The sequence below is a fragment of the Zonotrichia albicollis genome, chromosome Z (genome assembly GCF_047830755.1).
Source record: "Zonotrichia albicollis isolate bZonAlb1 chromosome Z, bZonAlb1.hap1, whole genome shotgun sequence".
Classification (NCBI taxonomy): Eukaryota; Metazoa; Chordata; class Aves; order Passeriformes; family Passerellidae; genus Zonotrichia; species Zonotrichia albicollis.
The window spans coordinates 57,199,499-57,220,086 of NC_133860.1; the positions used below are offsets into that span (position 1 = coordinate 57,199,499).

At 36.5% G+C, this 20,588-nt stretch overlaps 2 protein-coding genes across 8 annotated transcripts in view; one reads left to right on the plus strand and one right to left on the minus strand.

Annotated features, from left to right (window-relative positions):
- The window catches only part of HABP4 (hyaluronan binding protein 4), a 39,493-nt gene that overhangs the window by 14,921 nt on the left and 3,984 nt on the right, over window positions 1–20,588 (plus strand). For 3 of the 4 annotated variants that reach the window (XM_026795203.2, XM_005489819.4, XM_026795202.2), the window contains 3 exons: window positions 6,130–6,298; window positions 7,835–8,005; window positions 9,044–17,910. In XM_026795203.2, the coding sequence (XP_026651004.1) occupies window positions 6,130–6,298; window positions 7,835–8,005; window positions 9,044–9,100 (397 nt within the window). In that variant the 3' untranslated portion in view covers window positions 9,101–17,910. Of the gene's footprint in view, window positions 1–6,129; window positions 6,299–7,834; window positions 8,006–9,043; window positions 17,911–20,588 lie in introns of those variants that run through there. The other variant, XR_012578154.1, reaches the window with a different exon arrangement.
- CDC14B (cell division cycle 14B) overlaps window positions 1,701–20,588 on the minus strand; it is a 57,937-nt gene continuing 39,049 nt past the window's right edge. For all 4 annotated transcript variants that reach the window (XM_074532908.1, XM_074532903.1, XM_074532904.1 and 1 more), the window contains one exon: window positions 1,701–19,022. In XM_074532908.1, the coding sequence (XP_074389009.1) occupies window positions 18,986–19,022 (37 nt within the window). In that variant the 3' untranslated portion in view covers window positions 1,701–18,985. The remainder of the gene's footprint in view (window positions 19,023–20,588) is intronic.

Here is a 20,588-nt window from a genome sequence, read left to right on the forward strand (position 1 = left end):
TCACGGCAAATAAATGAACACTGGCATAAGAAAACTAACTGGACAGTCTTGTCTAAGTAAAAGATTGAAAGAATAATTAAAGAGCCTATGGTGCATATCTCCTAATGAGTGAAAGATGGTCAGTGCAGTACGTCAACCTCTTTTGTTGCCTTTTTTACTTCATGGAGCAGCTCCAGATATTAGTGATATGGGTTAATTTATTAATTATAAAGCTAACTAGATGACAAAACCTGTTTTATATGTTCAGGTTGTTTAACGCTGTCAGATGCTCAGTCGATATAACTTTGATTCTTTTAATTTTAGAGTAGATTTTAATATGTAGGTGAAGCTGTATATCCAGGGGGAAATCTGTCTTTGAATGACTTATGACTGAAAAAATGTTTTTAGGTTAATTTAAATCAGATGGGCAGTGTAGGTACAGTGGCAAAAATACACTGTATTAGCTAAATATGAAAATAGTTATTCAGCTTTTTTAAAATTTCAGTTTTGTCAGTTGCTGGTACCTTTGTTTGTTTCCTGCTTGTACTTGTTTCTACTTCAATTCAAGCTCTTTGTAGATATGTCCTGATATCTGTTCATTTGTAGAGCTTAAGACATGAGAAGTGTGTACAGTGGAAAAGGCCTCCAGCAGAATTTGCCAGTTATCTTTAACCCTTTCATCTTTCTTAGAGATCACTAGATATTCAGTCAGACTGGGAGTCTTTCTGGAGATTTTACTGCTGTTCTTATTTTTTTTAAGATTAATTTAGGCATAGTCCACTGAAATTCAAATTATTCAAAAAAGCAAGTAACCTACAAGCACAAAGTTCTGCACTTTCTCAATGTGTACTCCTTTCAGGGCAACAAATACTGTCCCAAAGGCCTACAAATCTATATACAAAACATGAGTTACATGTTTTGGGGGGTGTCAGCTTGGTGACCCTATGTATTTTAAAAGAGGAGATGCTGTGTGAATAGTGCCTAGGTCATTAGGGATGGTTGTATGGCATACACCTTAATAAGATGGAATTGTTGTTGTTTTAATGTTTAAAAGCTGAAGCTGGTAGGCTATGGTGTTCAGGCTTCAGGATGTCCTTAAAGGCCTGACATGCTTAGGTTGCCCCTGCTGTCCAGATAACACAAATTAGGCTCCCTTCTGCTTTTGCTACAGCCTCAGTGTTATACAGGGTTGTGTGTTTGCTTGGGCTGCTGCTAGGGTCATTCTCATTTTGACGCTAAAATGCAGTGACTGCAAGGTAACCATTTATTTTCTACTGCTTTATTGCAGTTGTGTGCTTGCATTGAGAAAGAGATTGGAGACTTGGGATTGTTTCAACTCTCATTCTCTTTCTAGTCTGAAGTGTTTCCATTTAAAATTACAAGTAAAAAAATGTACTCTTGGAAGTTGGGAATAACCTGTCTGCATGAAGGTGGTGTGGAGCTTTCTGATGTGGTGCTGGCTAATTACCATGCAGCTCTGGAAAAGAGGTTCTGTGGGTTTCTGTGACTTATGGGGTCTTCCCTTTAAGACTCTGTTTTGCTATTCCTGAGCTTCTATTTGCAGAGTATTGCTGGATAAGAGTTTCTTTTATACTTGTGTGATGTAAGTCAAGGTGTTTCTTCCCATATCCTCAAATCTTGAGTGTATCAACAGTTTTTATCTCTAGTTATTATCATCCCAAACCGCATGCTAGTATAGGGGGCTTTTTTGCTGCAAAAGCAAAACTAACCTTGACCCTGTATAAAATACATAGGTAGTGCAGAAGTATAAACTTTCCTCACAACTGCTTTTGGTTGAACTTTTCACAGTTTAAACAATGTAACACACTTGTGTTGGCCAATTCAAATTAGATTTTTTGGTTTCATTCAGTACAACGCATGGGCTAATCAACTGCTGTTCCTAAAGGTATTTGTAGAGCTTGTATTTAATCTTGTGGGGTTTTCTTACTTTTTTTATTCATGTGATAGTTTTCCTTTTTGTGGAGCTATGTGTCATATTGGTTATTTAATAGGAAGCTTTAACAATTTATCTTCAGTGTTTTGGTTATTTATCTCATTTGTTTATTTGTTTTGTGGTTTGTTTTTTGTTGTTGTTTAATGGTGGTATAAAGCTTTTCCTGGACCAGGCCAGAGCTTCATAAGTATTTGATTGAGTGTTTTCTTCCATAGTAAGTTTGTACAATTGTTCTTACCTTATTTAACTTTAAACTTTTCTATAGCTGGTGATAATGCTCTTGTAAATAATGCTTAGTGGGAAAGCTTCTTGTCATTGACTTCTTGATAAAAGCTAAGCATTTGCTTTGTGCAGCTGAATAATACAAAAACTGATCTGAGAGAGACCTGCTGTCATTATTTTTAATATGAAAATAATAGGTGAATAGCTGAGCTAAATGGCATTCCTTTCCATTTACCTTCCTTCTGGCAAAAAGCAAAGGTATTTTGTTTTATTGTATGCACAGCAATCAAGGCATAGTTAAGGGGTTATTGTTGTCCACTGGAGGCACTGAAGCAGTAGGAACTATTACTGAAGGCTCTCATTTAGTGATTTTCTAGGACTTTCATTGTAAATTCAGTTTGTTCATGTCCAGAGGTTATGTTTAGTTGTCTGGCTGGCAGTGTTTTGTAAGCATGACTGCTGGTGTGCCAAGGAGCTTATTAAGTTGATAAATGAAAATGCACACTAAGCAGTTACTAAAAATGTATAACGTTAGAAGGTAGAAAGGTAATATACAGAATGCATTTCCATTCTGGCTTGGTGCCCGAAATAACTTGCTGCAATTAAGTTTCCATCCAAAATGTGGTATGCAAAATGTGGTAGGTTTTTGTTGGTGTGCTTCACTCATAGGTGCTTCCCCTTGAGAGTCTTGCCATCCTAAAACAAATTTGTACCCTAATAACCTAGCAATTAAAACCATCCTTTGGAGTAAAAACCAAAACCATACTTTGCAGTTGAAAAAACCAAATATTTGCAGCGTAAATCTGCAAGTATTTCCTTTGGAACTGGCAAGTGGGTGTTTTTGTTGTATGTATATTTTTGAAAGGAATAGCTGTCTTTGCTTTTTGTGAGGTCAAGTTGCTGTGTGGTCAAATGTCCTTGTGTTTTCTTATGATCATAGCAATTCAGACCTGAAAGGGGTCTTTTGGGCCCAAGGCATGATCAATTTTAATTGTTGCGTCTGAAACATGTCCAGTTCATTTTTATGTACTCTGCTACTGGAGATTTCAATGTCCCCTGATGGTCTTTCTAATACTTAGAAAAATAGAAGCTGCTATGTTAGTTTTTTTTTTCTCCTGGATTTCTTGCCTTAATGTAATGGATATGTAAAATTTTTTTAGCATTATGTACATTTCCTTTGCACATCTTTAAAGGATTCCCCATTGTGCATCAGGTGTTTCAGACTTGTGTCTTGCAGCGCTACTGTGGACTTCTCATCTGTTCCCATGAGAAAATTCAGTTCAGTTGAGATTTTGTTCCACCCTGCCAGCAATAACAGCTGTTTCAGACAAAACTGTTTATGTGGCTCCTTATCATACGTACTGTGTTGTTGAAGAAGGAGCAGATACTTGAGTGCAGTGCTCCTCCACAATCCAGAAAGTTGAGGTCCTTCCTTCAGAGCTTCTGCCTTGTCAGTGGTTCTTTCTATGTTTGGGTGGCTGATACTTTTGCCTGAGTGTACGTATTTCTGGTTGTTCTTGGGACTTTCTGGTGATTGTTGTTTTGGTTGCTTGTTTTCAAATCACTGGGTCACTTTAGCATCTCATACCACTGAATCAGAAGCTGTTCCGTATTCTTGAATACTTGCACTATTGCCCTTCTTTTGGGCAATCTTTGTGCCACAGAAAATGTAGTAAATATTATTTTACACTGTTAAACTCCCATTTGCATTCTTGGCTTGCTTTTGCAAATTGAAATATTGATAGCTAGTTCTCAAGTAGTTTTTGCTGTCAGTTCTGCATCTTTCTGCATCTCTTGCGAAGGACTGAAACATTGTGTCTCTAATGTGGTGAAACGTTCATGGAAGAGGAGGAAAAAAGACTTCCAAAATTCAGATATGCAATTTACTGAGATACGGCTTAGGAAAAAATTAAATCAGTCTAATAGAGACACTTTTATTAGTTATGTTTCTCTTTAATTCCTCTAACACTTATTCCCAAAACTGAAGCTTCAGATAATTGATCAGAAGTTGTTTGGCCTCTTACTCTCGAGGACAACAAATTGAAATGGTTTTGGGGCTATGTGTTCTTAGTGCTCTTACAGATGCAACAATATCTGTTGGTGTTTTTTCAGAAGTAGCTGCTTCTTTCACCAGTATCCTTTTTATGTAACTCAATAAACTATTTTTTTTCCCTGGCAGTCCTTCTAATACAGTTTCAGATCATAATGAGAAGGGAGTGACAGACTGATTACCAGTCTTTTAACCTTGAACACCTTGAATTTCTGGTTGATAAAGCTGGAATTTTCAAAACAACAGGGCATAAAGGCATGTCAGAGGGGCAGGCATGTAGTGCAGGACTTCTGTATTCGTTATTCTTCTGTGAAGTGAATTTCTAACTAACTTATGTTAATCCTAGAACTAAAATCAAGGGTTGCTTTAGTGTTCAGTTCTGCTTCTCCCTTTCATATGCTGGGTGTTTAGAAAAATACTGTCTGATTTTGGCAAGAAATATGAATGCTTTGGTGCAGAATCTGGTAAGAAGGACTAGGCCTGTTCCCATATAGGCTAGTTCTATACAGTACAGTCCCAAAAACTGTGTGTATTCCAATGAGTTGCTTGTACAACTTTGAAAACAAAATACACACAGTCACTGATTGTCATTTGACTCTGCATCTTTCCATGATAAAAAGTTCCAACTTGCACCTAATAAACTGTATATTTACATTGGGGAAATTATAGTTTTTTGGTAGGACTGTGGAATTATGACTGAATGCAGAAAACCAAATCCATCATTCTCCCACAAGACAGGTTCTAATGAAGGGGCTTTCTAGAAAAGTCATTGTTAGGGAAACACAGTCAACTCCAACTGCTATTGTAACACATAACAGTTTTCAATGTAAGGAGAAATGGTTTCTCAAGCATCTTGGAGTAATCAGTGTGGGCTTTCCTGTACAAGTCATGGTATTTGACTTGTTTATGCAGCAGACAGTTGTGGTGGTGTAGGACATTGTGCTCTCCCTGTATGTGATGCTGGTTAGTAGGTAATAGCTTTCTGTAGGTATCATTAAATGTATACCTGTAGTATTCTAAAACCTGGTGTCCTGGCCTGGCCTGTCTTGATCAGCAGCAGAAAAGTGGCAGAAGAGTACTTAAGCATGATCAGTGGAAGGGAAGTTGTTTTGCTTATGTAACTTGTCTTATCTCTGTGTATTACAGACATAAAACCTTCTGTCTTTACAGTTCAAAAATATGCAAGGCCGCCTCTGATGTATTCTGTATGTTTTTCTAGAACATATAGTTATTGTACTTAGTGACAAATGATAACTTGACTAGGATTAGTCTGATTTTGCCAAGTGATAAATACTGTCTGTTGCTACATCTGACAAAAAAATTCAAGGAAGCATCTTGTGAAATTAACAAAGGAAACGTTAATAATTACCTGTAAGATCCCATGGTGTGATCATCATATGGTGAACATTTTTGATGACTGAAAGCTACACTAAAAAATTAATTCACCTCATATTGTCATTGTGCAGTACAAAGCAATGAAACCATGCAATTGGTGTGTTTTAAAACTGCTCTGTGTGGGTTTTTTTTTTGTTTTTTTTTTACTGTGGCTATATTTACTATGGGTAGATCCACTATTAAAATGTAGGGTTAAGAATATGCCAGATCAAAAGGCAGAATGATTTGTCTAGAATCTAAGTGCTTGAATTCAGGATGAGACTGGATGAGTACTAATACAGGAAGCTGCAGACAGCATTTGTTCATATGATTAATTTCAGAGTACATAAATATATACTCTTAAGTTATGTTAATATGAAAGTATCACATGAAGTTACTGTGAGGAGTAAGTGAAATTGACAATTTGGTGGGAAACATTCTAAATGTTTTGTTTAGTATCCTTACTTTAGTAGTTAAATGAGGTAAGTGCTCTTGTTTATCTTGTTGGTTTTTTTAAAAAGTTTTTTACTCTAAAACTGTGAACTTCTAGAGCTGCTGAAGGAGAGCCAATGGAAGAAGTGATTCAAGAAATGACATTAGATGAGTGGAAAAATCTTCAGCAACGGAATCGACCAAAGCCTGAATTCAATATCCGGAAGCCAGAATCCACTGTTCCTTCCAAAGCAGTGGTGATTCACAAGTCAAAATATAGTGTCGATGTAAGCACTGTCTCAGGAATTCTGTCAACCTTCCTTTATTGCCCAGGGATCGGAAACTGTCTCTATTTTTTTTCTACTAACTTTAGTATAATTGAATGGGCAAGAGAACAATATCTAAGCTTTATCACTGCAATGACACGTGCCCCAAAACTGGCTTTAAATTGTGTGACAATTGTCTTTGTCTGACATCATCCCCCCTTTTTTCTGTGCAAATATGTAAAATATCAAGTTGTTCTACCTTATGGCTCAGCTGCTGCCACCTGTATAGGTCTCATTGTAATGCTGCTAGAAAAACTTGGCTTATGAGTTTAATACACACTTCTTTTCCTCAGTTTGAATCCCGCTTAGCTTGCTTGCCAGTATGCACTTGTGTGTATCATAATATGCACTTGAAAATAGGAATTTTGGATTTTTAGGGTGTGGTTTTTTGGGTCCTGCTTCTTAGAACTAACCTTGGAGAGCTTGTGGTGCTGTAGTGTGCACGCCTCCCAATTTCCTCTTAAATTTCACTCCATAATGTTATTTAGGTTGAAATTTCATGGAGAAGTACTGAGGAGAGAGGGGAAGCTTCTTTCAGTTTCTAGCTTACTTAGATTTCAGATTTTGGGGGTCACAGAAGTATGTGCATACAGTCTAGCATGATGGAATTTTGATCCTTGAAGTCTACATGCATTTATGAATATGTACCTCTTCTCTCGTTATAATAATAATCTCAAAACTTGCTTAATCACTTTAGATTGTTGAGTCTGCCTTCTTTTTAGTGAGACTTTTTAGGTCAGAGTTGTCATTATCCCCTTTTTCTTTTCTGAGAGGTAGTGGTAGGGGTGGGGAGATACCTTCCACAAATTCTGAAGAGAGCAGGTATGTGTTCCTTTTGCCCATAAAGTTTCTCTTCTGGTAGTATCAAGAGACCTTGTTAGAGTGAACACAGAACAGGAGCTACAGGAACTGTGTAACATAGGCAGGTGAAATCCCTGAATTAGACATTGAATAAGTGACTCATCATTGTAAGGGATGAGTTAGCATAGACTTTATCATTACTACAGTCCTCATTAGCTATGCTGGGCAATAGTCTGACATGCACTAGCTATTAGGAACACATAGTTAAAACCACAGTGATCTCATAGCTGCAGGCATGTAGGAGGAATACATCGATTAAGTAGCTTTGGTATGGCCTTTTATCTATTATTTGGACATGACTGTAGGAGTAAGCAGCTTAGGTCTGATGCTCTAGTCTCTTTGAAAACCTCCTAGATTTATATTTCTGACAAACCTGTTCAGTATTATGGAGTTGGTATGGAAGCTTTTGTTACCAGGAATCTCTGAGCCAACAAAGAATGCATTTCCCAGCCATTTGGGAAGCTGCAGTTACCTCATGTGTGTTAAAATCCTGTAAAAGTTAAGGGCTGTCTTCTGCTCCAGATGCTATCTTGGTTCATCTGCTGCTTAGTCAATAATATAAGTGTGAATATGTATCTGGGAGGGGAGAAGCTCATATATGGAAAACTGTAGACTTTAACCAGATCTTCTCTTTAGTTGCAAAAAGAAGACTTTGAAGATAATTCTCATGTCTTTCGAAAACCAGTGAATGATATAACTTCTCAGCTGGATATTAATTTTGGGAGTCTTCCTCGCCCTGGCCGTGGATCAAGAGGAGCACGAGGTGGTCGTGGCAGAACACCTGAAGAGAGAGTACCTCGACCAGAAGTAATGATAATGGATTTTGTGGTGGTTGTTTTGTTCATTTGGGGTTTTTTTGTTTGGTTGGGGTTTTTTTCTGTTGTTGATGGTGTTTGTGTGTGTCCTGCCCCTTTTGTGTGGAATTTTGATCTCTGTAGTGATAGACTTGTTTTTAATTCCTGTCTCATAGTATGTTGTCATGCATATTGAGTTCCTGTCCCATATTATGTTACTTGAAATTAAATACCGATTCAGGCTCCCAACTTTTAACACATGCATTTCAAAAGGTCTGATTACTGGATGCTCTAATGGTAACTAGAGAAAAGGATGCAATTAGTTTTGATATAAATTGGGAAGTAATTAAAATAACTAGAGGCTTGTATCTCTTTGAAAAAATTCTGTGATACAGTGATACTTTGTTTACTAACAGTGAGATCAGTAAATCTGTGATCCTACAGGATGATTCATGTCTTCAATATAACCATTATATAAAAATTTCACTTACCTTTTCCTTTGGAATAAAAAAAAGCATTTGTACACTGGAAAATGGCTTCTTTATTCTTCATACTAACAGAAACTTTACTGTGACTAAAATGCTTTAAGACCAGGAACTTTCAGAATAATATGAAAGTGTTGATGCATTTGTTTCATCTGTAAGAAAATGGTTCTTTATCGTAACAGATCAGAGAGATTAAAATGACAACCCAATATGTTTGGTAGTTCTAGAATGTAAAAATACAGTAATGCTACTTCAAAAAATATGCTGTATTCTGCTTGAGACTGCTTAAATTTTCTTTCATTCAGTGCTGCAGAACTTGTGACCTTCTGGTCCTCTCCAGGGAGCATTATAAAAACATTCACACTGAAAAGAAACTATAGCAGTTGGAAGTTCTGAGATAAAAGCCTTGTGATAGTGAGGGATACAATTTGAGTAGAAGTAGCCTTTAGTAGTAGTAGCATTTGAGTAGAAGAATGAACCCTTTTGAGGGTAAAATACATATACACAGCTGTCAGATACTTTTGAAATGTATTCATTTTTATAAGACTTCTTTTCTTCCATTCTAGGTGCAGCTTGTTGCTCCAAATCCTGATGATCCTGAGGATTTTCCAGCGTTAGCTTGAGGACCCATCCTGAATGGTGGTATCTCAAAGTTCCTTTGTAACTGTGAAGAGGCCCGTTCTATGCTGATGTGGATTAAGGAAGCCAGTTTCCTTCTGGAAAGTTGTTTGAGTGTTTGGTGTGGAATGATTGCATCTGTCTGCTAATAGAGTTGTGTTCTGGAGATACGGGTGGATTTGGGATCCTGTCACAGCCTCCAATGTCTGCCTCCATTTAGGAAACCTATGGGAAGGCTTACAGTACTTCCCTACTTGGCTTCAAGTGAAGTTAAAGGGAAGAGTGTTTAAAAATGTATATATAGAGATTATATCAAGTTTTCCATGACACCATGGTGAAATATAAACTGTACAACACAATCCACAATTGGGAGTCAATTTCACTGTATATTTGAAAGTTGTTTCCTTTGAGTGAAGTGTATATTTCAGACAGTCAAAAGTTTCAGTTCAGAGTTTCACAAATAAAGAAAAGTGCACATTGGTTTGGGCTTGAGGTATTATTTTAAGAAGTCAGAGTGGTAGGTGGAAGCTTTTGCTATTTGGATATAGTCTGTGGAAAAAAAAGTGGGGGAAAAAACCCAAACCCTAAACAGCAATTTGTACTCATCAAAAAAAGTGAACATCTCTCTAAGTGGAAGTGATCTTTAAAATCAAGGCAGCATAGGTGCTTTGAATTGACACCCAACTAAGTCCTGCTTAAGCAACAAGATAGTCTGCAATTACTTTGAAGATTAAGTAGAATTTTAATCTAGACAGAACTAAATTATTAAAGAAGTTTTTAATTTTAGCAAGAGCAACTACAAACGAAAATGCTAAATGCCTTACCAAGAAATTTGTGATGTTGGGGATGAGGTGCAATGTTCTTTCATTGCAGCTTTAACATACTTGAGCCAGATTTTCTGTTCCCTGTCCAAGGGGACATTGAGAGCCATTCTGGGGGATATGAGAGAAACAAGAAAATGGTGCCAGAGGTGATGACAGAAAGAAATGAGTGGAAAAGCACACTGGGCATTTTGGAAGTAGCTGTCAGCCTCACAAGAGTCTTCAAATGCCTGCTCAACTTGAACACATTCTTTAAATTTTCTGGGAAAGCAGATGACTGTAAACCTTCCATGTTTTTCCAGTTCTGTGCCTCACTTCTAAGCAACTCTAAGCAGTCTCCTTTGAAAATAAATAATGGATGAAACTTAGAAGAAAAGTTTTTCTTTGGAGTAAGCTCTAAAAGTACGCACAATCTTTGAAGACTTTGCTCACTGATAAGGCTTTACTCAAATAGGATGTAGTCATCCTACAAAGACTCTTTTCTGTAAGCTCCAAACAGATGGTCTGCAGAGTAGGCAAGCCCAAGGGATTTGTTTTTGCATTGTTAAATTACTTATATGACAATGTGCTGTAACATGAGATTTTTTACTCTGCAAGAAGTTCATTGTAGTGGCATAGAGATGCTCTGACTTGCAGTAGGAAGAAGTGCAAAAGCAAAGTTTTGGTGGTAGAGGAACCCATGCTGCTGCTATTTGAGTAACTGAACAGGATGAAACAATGCACACCTCCTTCACTTTGTAGTCACGAGGTGTTACTTGAAACCACTGCAGTTTAAGATTTACCTGATGCTGCCCTTTTTACAGGTGTTGTTTGTTTCTGAAAAAAATGGCAATTTAATCAACGTGGAATATAAGTGATTTTGTCTGTGGGGTAGTTGGAATATTTTGCTTGCTCTTCCCTTCTTGTTCCTATTTTCCCATTGGACAAGGAAGAATGTGTCAATTTTTATTTATATTTTTACTTGCTGGGGTGAGTGAATGCATAGAGATGAGAAGAGCTTGGCAGAGCTTCCTTCTATTTCCTGTCATGTTTTGAATATAGCCTTCTTTTCCACTGACCTGTTTTTGCTAAGGAAAGTGTTCATATAAGTAACCCTCCCTTTCTCTACTAAAAATTAAATCTTTGCTATGCTGTGCTACTGGGCTCAATCTGCTGTGATGCATTCAGTTTTGTTCTGACTGTTCTCTGAGAAAGCCAAGAGAATTGTTTATTTTTCAATCTCCTTCCTGCTGTTGCAAAGTTACTGTTCTTCTAACTTTGATCTGCCTTTCAAAACAGAATGACAAATAGGTTCTTTGGGGAATGCTTTGAAGGACTTGTCAGTTTTGGTTAGCGGGTTGTAAACTCCTGGTTAAAAGGAGAAAAGGCTGGTTACAAGACTGTTTAATTAAAAACCGTACAAACCAACCAACCAAAACTAAAAAATACAACCCATCCAAAACTTTGTGAGAATGAGATTCAGTGTAATTGATTACTGCTTCAACCAGTTAGAGCATGTATGTATGGCAATTTTATTTTTCAGTTTGTCAGACTTGAATATGGCTTAAGAGTTTCTCTAGTTGATGGTATATCAAAGTATAGAAAAGAAATTAATTGTAAGTGATGACAGTGAATGCAATTTCTTTGCCTAGCTGTGAGAACTGTAAATCTCAGTCATCTGTCATATTTAAGGTACCAAAATAGCTGTATCTGTTAAGCACAGATTTGCTGCTATCACTCCTGGTTTAGCTTTATTCCTTCATGTAAAGCAGTTGGCAGCAGGTGTAAATATATATACAAACACTAGTAGAATACGGCATACATACTAAGAAGGGATTAAATTGTGTTGCAGGTCTTAGTCATGTTATTCTTTAATGCACTGCTACCAGTTACTCTTTGGATTAATGTAGTGAGTGGCCTAGGAAAAACCGCTGCATTTCAGGTTTAAGTTTTAGATTCATGTTATGTTGCAGAAAGTTTGCAAAGAAAGGAATTCACCTCTTCATTACTGTCATTACATATGATAATGTTGATATGATGTTGTTCAGTTGAATCATATGCAGTAGTACAGTTCAGGAGTGGCAAGTGTATATTAATATAAAAGTGCCTTTAGAAGAAAGTGGAGAGAAATGTCTGTGCTTAAGATAAGAATACCAAAGAATTAATTAAGAGACTAAGAGGTAAAAGCCTTGAGTTTATGAATAGGAATACTGGCCATTTGAGCCCATAAGAAATGAGCTTTCAGCTGGTTACACTTTTTTTTGGTATGAAAATGGGCCTTGGGGTAAAAGTATTGGGCCCAAATTCAGAATCTGTACCTCTAGCACACTTATACCATTAAGATTAAGAATATTCTTGTATTATTCCTAGAGCTTTTTTTTCCTAGAGCTGTCACAGGCACATACACACATTTTCTTATGAAAAACTGAATATATCTGTGTATATACACACACACAGACATATATATACATGTACATGCAGTGTTGGAAGTAATACAATGCTGACTCATTATCAGTGGATCAATAGTTGAATGTGAAAAATGATTCTTTGCATAAAAATACATTTCAATCACTGAATATTTGGCACAAAATCAGAGCTTTTTCTCTTTGAGTAGCATATGCTGAGCAAGTACTGAACAGTTTGTGCTTGGAGGGAGGTAGCCTTCAGTCTTTGCAGGAAGCAACAACTGTTACACTTTGGCTGTGTTGCTTAGAATTTAACTTGAAATACATTTTATCTTCAGCTTTTTGTTTCTTTATTTTTATTTCTCAGCAAATGCCTTTTTGAATTTGTGATACAAGTGTTGCAGATAGCTGTATCTTCAGCGCAGCCTCAGATACTGCATCACATTTAACGACTGTTGGAGATGAACCAGTGCTAAGTAAATTGAATTAAATTTCTGCTCTCCCTGTTTAGGTAACTAAACTAGTTACTAGTAAAAATGACAAGTGTGGCTGTTCATAATCTGTGTTCTGTTGTCTCTACAATGTTTCACAGCTAGTTAACAGGACTCATTAAGCTGTTACTTGCTTTTAGCAATAGTATTTCTTCTGTTGAGATTTGTACAGTAGTTACTGTTTGAGCGAAAGATACTGAATTGTGTACTGGAATTAAGTCAGCGGGATAATTCTGCTAAAGCATAAAAATAACAGCAAGGTACAAAATTTTTTTCTCATGCCAGAAGAAAATAATAAGCTGACACATTCTGATTCAGAAATTCTGTACATGTTAGTTGTTTGATTATATTTCAGTTGCTTATGGATTGAGTACTTCTTTCTGGAGTTTTTGCTAGCTCTAGCAAAGGCTTGGAACCTTAGAGGGTATTGTAGGAAAAGAAAAACCCAATGAAACTGCCACTGGAGTGAAAGAATACCAGAGGCTAGAAAGGTTTGATCAGTGTGAAGAAGAGATGGAACTCTTTAAAATAGGTATGATGCTGGTGCGAAGAGACGGACAAAAAGCACCTAGAAGCATGAAAGCAGGACAAATATAATGTGTTTTAGGTACTGAACTAGAGATTCAGTCCAGTGAGCATGCCATTTTGGGAAGAATGGTGAAAGATCAACCTAGATTACTAGTAAACATGAACTCAGGAAGAAATACAAGAATATCTAGAGAAAAGTTGTTTTCAGAAGAGTGATAATGAAGAGCTTGAGCTCTTCCACTGAGCAGAAAACAATGTAATTATTCTGCTATCTTAAAAGAATGGCATCAAAGCACTGACAGAGGCAAAAGCAAGCTCATAAGGGTAAGAAGTGACGTTTCATTATTTACCCTCCTACTATTGGCATCACTCTTGCTTTGGATTTTCTTGCATTAGTAATAGCTGCTATCAGGGGTCTGTTCCCATTGTGCTGTCAGAGTACAAAGCCTTTGGGGTTTGCGGCTTTATCCTGTTAGTGCTGTAACTGAGCTGCAGCAACTGGCATGGTTGGAGGTGCTAGTGGCACAGAAGAGCTTTTCATCTGCTGCTATGCTCTTATGCAGCAGGGCCACCACATGCTGGGTTGAGGAATCAAGAACACCAGTGGCTGCTTGGCCTCTCTGGAATCTTCATCAGCCTTGAGAACTAGGACAGACTTTGATAGAAGGGACATGAATGGAGTTGTTTAAAGGACAGACTTTCTAGGTGCGTTCTTTCACCCCCTTTGTGACAGTCCAGCACTTAACAAGGCTCTTGGAAATACCCCATGGATGGAGGGTGCATGTTTAATACCAGATTTACTTACTTGAAGATGGTTCATGTCACATGGCATTTCTAGTTTGGAGTGATACAAAGTATACCAAAAACATAAAAATGTAATATTATAATTAATGTAGCAATTGCAGAACACAGATCCTTCACAATACCAGGGTGACTCCCTTTATTGGTCCTTAGGAAATACGTCCTCACTGTCATCATGTGAGGTGTCCTCAGGTGTCGAGAAGGAATGGGGAGAGTTGATCAGTTAAAGCCCATTGTTTTCTTTGAAATTGTTATGGCAGTTGTCTGACTTTTATTTCTATGTATATATTCTCCCCATTCTGGCCTGGTCTTCATTCTTGCTGAAAAAGTACTGGTTGATCCACCTAAACTTTGATAGCCATTTATCCAAAACAAAGGCCACCCCGTGTTCCTTCTGAGTTGAGGTAAAGTCATCTTTATAACTGCTCTGGTTCATCTTTTCCTGAGCTTCAAAAGCACATCACCTTTTTCTGTGTTCTCTTGACCTTATTCCATATTTAGGACTTGTCACATCCATATGAAACCAATCCCAGAACCAGAAGTGCAAGAAAAATACATTTCTTCCTCAACAAACCCTTGGTGAGGTAGGTTTAAAGCACAGCTTCTCTCTGAAACTATGCTCAGATTTCATGTATAACAGGGCATCCTTTTGCTATATCATGTTTTTGTCTACTCCTATATAGGCAGTGTAGAAATTGCAATGCAAAGGAGGCTAAATAGATCCAAATTCAAGTTACTCAGAACTACTGTGAACAGATTATTCTTGCATTGACTTTTCAATGGATTGGGCCACTGTTCAGTTTTGCTCTGTGGGATTCTTTCTGTCCTCTGCCCTCCCCTGCCCAGTGCCAGTGCTCCTTTAATTGCTAATGATGTGAAAGGGCTTAACTGTGTTTTCCCATGTCACATGCATAAATTGGTGTTCTCCGCCATTCACTCTTCATCAGGGAGCTTGTTTGTCAGGAAAAGGTGCTTTAAATTCATGTGAATTTGGAAAGGATCACCTTACAACAAAAGAACACAGATTTTCCAACTATAAAACTCTACCTTTGAGGCAAGCAGAAGTTTACTTGCTTGTCAAATAGGCTCAAATTGGTGTGTGCAAATTCTGCATTTTCTAATGTAGGTAAGGTAAAGGTGATAAGTATTTCAGTTGATAGCTATTTTTTGCTATTGGATATTCTTTAAAAGGACTAAGCTAGGCCATCATCCATGCTCGTGCAAAAATCAGTGTACCTAAAAATTTAATTCTTTTGGGAAGCCTTCACTGTTGTGGTAAGTATAAAAGCATAGAGTATTTAAGATAATGCTTGTTTCTAAAAATTAATACTATATAATCATAGAGGAAGGAGAAATAACGACTAAAATCCTATTGATATGTTTTACTGTGCTTTTTTCACTGTGTAACTGTATCCCAGCAATTCAAATGCAGGTATTTTTTTCCAATGCGAATTCCTGGAAATGTAGAGCCAGAATATTTCTATTTTTTAAATATGTGATAAAAATGTGTTTTAAGAATCTCTGCTTTAATTAAAGATTTTCAGGCAGCTGAGTGTGGTGTTTTTTCAGTGCACATGTGAGTCAGTCTGGTACAGAAATGATGGCTTTGTAATCATACTGGAAATAAAAGAGAAAGAAAACCTTCTGATTATTTTTAATTTTAAACAGTTCACATTTACACTTCTCACTATTCAGTATTTTGTATAAAATCAAATGTAATTTGCAGTATTTTCAAGTGACACACAAATGCATATTGAACTAATAATTATTACAAGATAATATGAAGCTTTATCTTAAAAATACCTTCAGCAAAATAAACTTTCTGTCAATCCAAGTTAAAAAAATATGATTAGAAATATACAGTTTAAAAATAATCAGGATGAACAGTACTGATTAGTCAAGAAATTTTAGACCTTGATAGCCTGTATATGAATTTACATATGACAGTCTGCAAACGATTAATATAAAAATGCAGTACAACAAACTGGTGAACATCACATTTATGTTTTGGTTTTTTCCTATAATCTCTTACTGTTTTAAATCAGCAGTGCTTCCTCTATTGTCATACTGGGGCAAAAAGACAAGGTCTAGGTTAGTGTTTGAAATTTTTGATGCTGTAATGGAAACTAGCAGTTTTACCAAAGAAATTACAACTTTTGAGCATGTAGTATCTTTTGAGTTTAGAATTTGAGGAAGAATCCATATGTAACATATTTGAGGAAAGGATTTCTAAGAAGAATCTCCTAATTGATGATAGCAGGAGTAACTTCATTCAGCTGCTCTGTTGTACAGATATACAAAGGTGATGCAGCTGCCATAACACATTCCATTTTGGCACATAATACTTCACAATTCAGAAAAAATTTAGAAACCAAGAACTTCCTCACCCATGTCCACTCTTCATTCTTGTACCTAAGACACATTTGGTATGGTATATTAGAAATGTTAGACAAAGTAACAAAAATTTGTTACAAACTAAGCAATGCAATTATATGTGGCACAATGAGGAAATGAGTTAATTTTCCATATAAGACTATTTGGAAAGCTCAGATGTAAAATCCCTTTGACACTTAGTGTTTTTCACTAAGATAGTGGGTGGTGGATGGGGTGTCCTGAAAGACATTGATGCTAAACATGCAGTTTTGGTTTAGCTAGAGTTGCTATTGTTTGTGCACTTGCATTATGCAAATTTACTTTTGATGAACCTAGAAGTGCTAATTACTCTGTTGCTTACTTTAAATGAGGCAAATTCTGATTTGGAATTTGGAAGGGGTGAGAAAGAGACAAATTATTTTTAGGTGAAAAAAAATGCTAAAAGCAGCTCAGCCAAACATAGTAAATATTACTAAATCTTTGTTCTGCTTTTCACTTCATTATTTGCATTCCTTTTGCCTTCCAAGATGAGACTTTTGTTCAAAAAGAAGCATAAGCTCATATTTGCACAACAGATCTACTATTGTGGTTACCTGTATGTAAGCTTTTGCACAAAATGGCTTACTAAAAAAACCCACCCAACCAAAAAAAAATCCAAACCACACAGCCTCCACTAGAAAATCCTAACCAAACAAACCAAACTCAAACCCCCCTAAACTGAAATAATCCCAGAAAAACCAAATAACCTCTGCCAAAACAAACAAAGCAACCCCATTGAAAGCCCAAGAAATTTTAATTGCCTTATCGGGATGAGATCAGTCCCTCTCTTTCAGATGCTTTTTATCTAGAAGAAAAGGGTGTGAAAAGGGAAGTTGAAGAAGAAAACAAAATACTTTAAATCTGAGCCTTCAGTGGTCCTTTATTTTGCATCAAACCTTTCTTTTTAATTTGTATTCATGTTTGCAAATTTTGACTATCTAAGCACATGGCTGTTATTTGTAAGCTTTCTTACTTCACATCACATTTCCTCTCCAATTCATGATTCTTTTGTTAGAAAATGTTTTCAAACCACTGTGTAATATTCATATTGGCATTCAAAAATCATCAGCCTAACAGAAGGCTTAGTTTTCATTCAAAAGGATGCAGATTGAAACTAGTCACTGAACACTTACATTCATTGAAATTTCCCCCTCACCAAGGTAATCTGCATCTTTAAAAACTTCAGTTATTCCATTACTAACACTGTAGATTTCTCCATTTCTTCCACTTTGTACTGTAAAAGTCATTAAATCAACAGATAACTGATTCATAAGTAAGGCTATGTGGTAACAGCCCTCATCTGAGGGATATGCAGCTATAACCATCAGCTAGCTGGTGCACAAGAGCACATCAGCTTTGAAATGTCATAATGTGAAAAGTAGTAGGAAAAAAACCACTGTAGTCCTGTGCAGGATAAAAATTTCAGTCTCAAGTAGATTCCTCTAAAAATTATACTGCTTTCTACCAGAGGTAAATTGTAGTTCTTAAAGTGTTAAATGTCAAAATTTTTACCTGCTCCTGAATTCCACTACCTCAGTTGTATGGCACCCTTATTTTCCCTTTTTTTGTGTGCTGCACTCAGTAAGTGTCCCAAAGCACTGTCCATGTGTTATCAAGTGTACCGATGAAATCCCAGGGGAGATTCCTACCTTTTATATATGGTAATTTAAAGTTTCATGTAAAGAGCTTGATAGGAAAAGAAACAGCAATGACAATTCAATAAGACAGCACTGCTTTAAATGGTAGTGGTTTTCCTCCCCTTTAAAATCATACCAGGTTTAAAGCAGTTCTAACTAGTTCAAAGAGCAATTGGTTGTGAAGAACTAAAAACCTGTCACTACTAAAAACAAGTTAATCACTTACAATTAGTTTTTCCTAAATAAACCACATGACCTTTGACAATAAAGCACTCTTTGGTGGACAACAGTTATGTTGTGTACTCAGTACTGCAGCTTCATAAAAAACTTTATACAAAGTAAGAAAGAACAGCCAATCAACACAGGAGAGTACCAATACTATTAGAAATAAAAGCTTTTGTGGTTGATTCTCAGACTCAAGTGAAGACTTCAGCCCGATCTGAACGCACAACACAGATTTATATACTTAAAAGCTCCCACCATCTGGTGATCAGCAGCTAAGTGATTGCCATCACAATTCGTACACATGCATCATACATACGAGCAAGCCCTCTTTATAATAGAGAGCTTAATATTTACACCTGAGTCTGAATGTACGTAGGTTATGTTGGTTTTGAGAAAGTATTGGCATGGTAGAAAAAAGTCTACCAAGCATGTTGACAGTTCATTTTATTCTACAAATAAAAAAGAGATTGTTCTGTTTCATTTTTTACTGAAAAATAGAGCCAAAGTGAACTTCCTTGAATTGCATCAAGTCCCCTCTATATCCCCTTCACTCCTGAATATCCTCTTCAACACTGGTGGCTTATTCAAAATTCAACGCAATACTGTTCTATTCCTTGTGATGGATTGGCTGTTGAAATAAAACATATTTCAGGGAAAAAGTTAAACATTACTTAGTATGTAATTCAAGCAAACATTTCTGGCAAGGTAAAATGAGCAAATGGTACTTCAAAGAAAGAAACAAAAAGTAAAAGTCACTCCATTTAGTAACACAGCAATACTGATTGTCAAGAATGCACAGACTGGTCTGATTGCAGACAATATGAAGAAAATTCTGTTCCATACAGAAATGCAAAAGGGGACTCGAGTACCATAATTTAATTAGGCACATTTGTGTAAAGCATTACTTTTCTTTTTCTCCCTCTGAAGTATCAGACTGCAGGAAAAGTAGGAAGAACACGACAGAAACATATTTTTTTAAAGCTAGGCTTAGATTACATATAGAAAAGTTCTGAAATGCTGCAGGTAGTTTACAGTATTTTAACAAGGGTATAGAAGACTACTTTGTAATACCTGGCAAAGCAAAGGCATATGAGATTTTTAAAGTGTATTCCTCTTCATTAGCTTTTGTGATATTCCTCTATACAACTTTCATACCTTTTCCCCATTATAATTTTTTGTAATAACTTTAACTACATTCCCTTAAGTACCTTTACCTATCAAAATGCCTTTACCACTTAGGATTTCATTTCTTATCAATTGCTTACTACAAATCAAAATTCTGTTCTGTGTGGTGACATGGAAAAGGCCATTTAACTTGTATCTTATGACTCGGTTTGGATGTGAAGTATGCACCTTGTTAAAATACAGACATGAACTTCTCAATAACTGGCAGATTTACAAGGAAGATGTCTTATCTGGAGAAATAAGGGCATCCACAGAGAAATACTGGGGTATGGGCTAGAAATATGATTTCCTGCAGCTCAAAACACAGATATGTATTATGTCCATCAGTACTTTCTTTCATAGAAGGCAGCTCACATCTAAAGATGCTCCACAAAGGAAAAGCAATGAGTGTTATAGATAGGATTGAAATTCCCTATGTTCTCTTTAAAAAGCCAGAATAATGTTTTAGATGTAGATAGCTCTTATCGCTGAAAAATCATTCTGGAGACAATCCATGGTAGTGTCTGCAACAGTCTGAAGGATGAAATGACAAATGAATTCCCTAGCTGTGCAGATTATACTGCATTAAGATGGGTCCTGAGTGTGATTCACATACAAAAAGAATTGACTGATGTGACATAATGCAGTAAATGAGATTGATGTAAAAATGTTGCAAGATGTTTCCACTGGAATGTATCAGAAAGAAAAAGAATAAGGATATACAGTAATGTCAGTGAAGTTCAGTGAAATAAACAAAGTCTTGACAAAGACAGATGGTGTTAGGGCAGGATGTCAATATTGTAGAAATAATTATTCTCTACTCGGCAATCCACTTGATCTGGATTAAGTTCAATGAATCTGAGTACTGTGAGGTAATGCAAACTGCTCATACTTCAAATTAAACTTAAATGAAAAGGCGTGCTTAAAAGAAGACTGATACTTTTTCAAATGGTACAGGAAAATAAAAGGACACTTACAAGACTAACAACAAGGCACTGCATTCTAAATCCATTAAATTATATGGCCACAC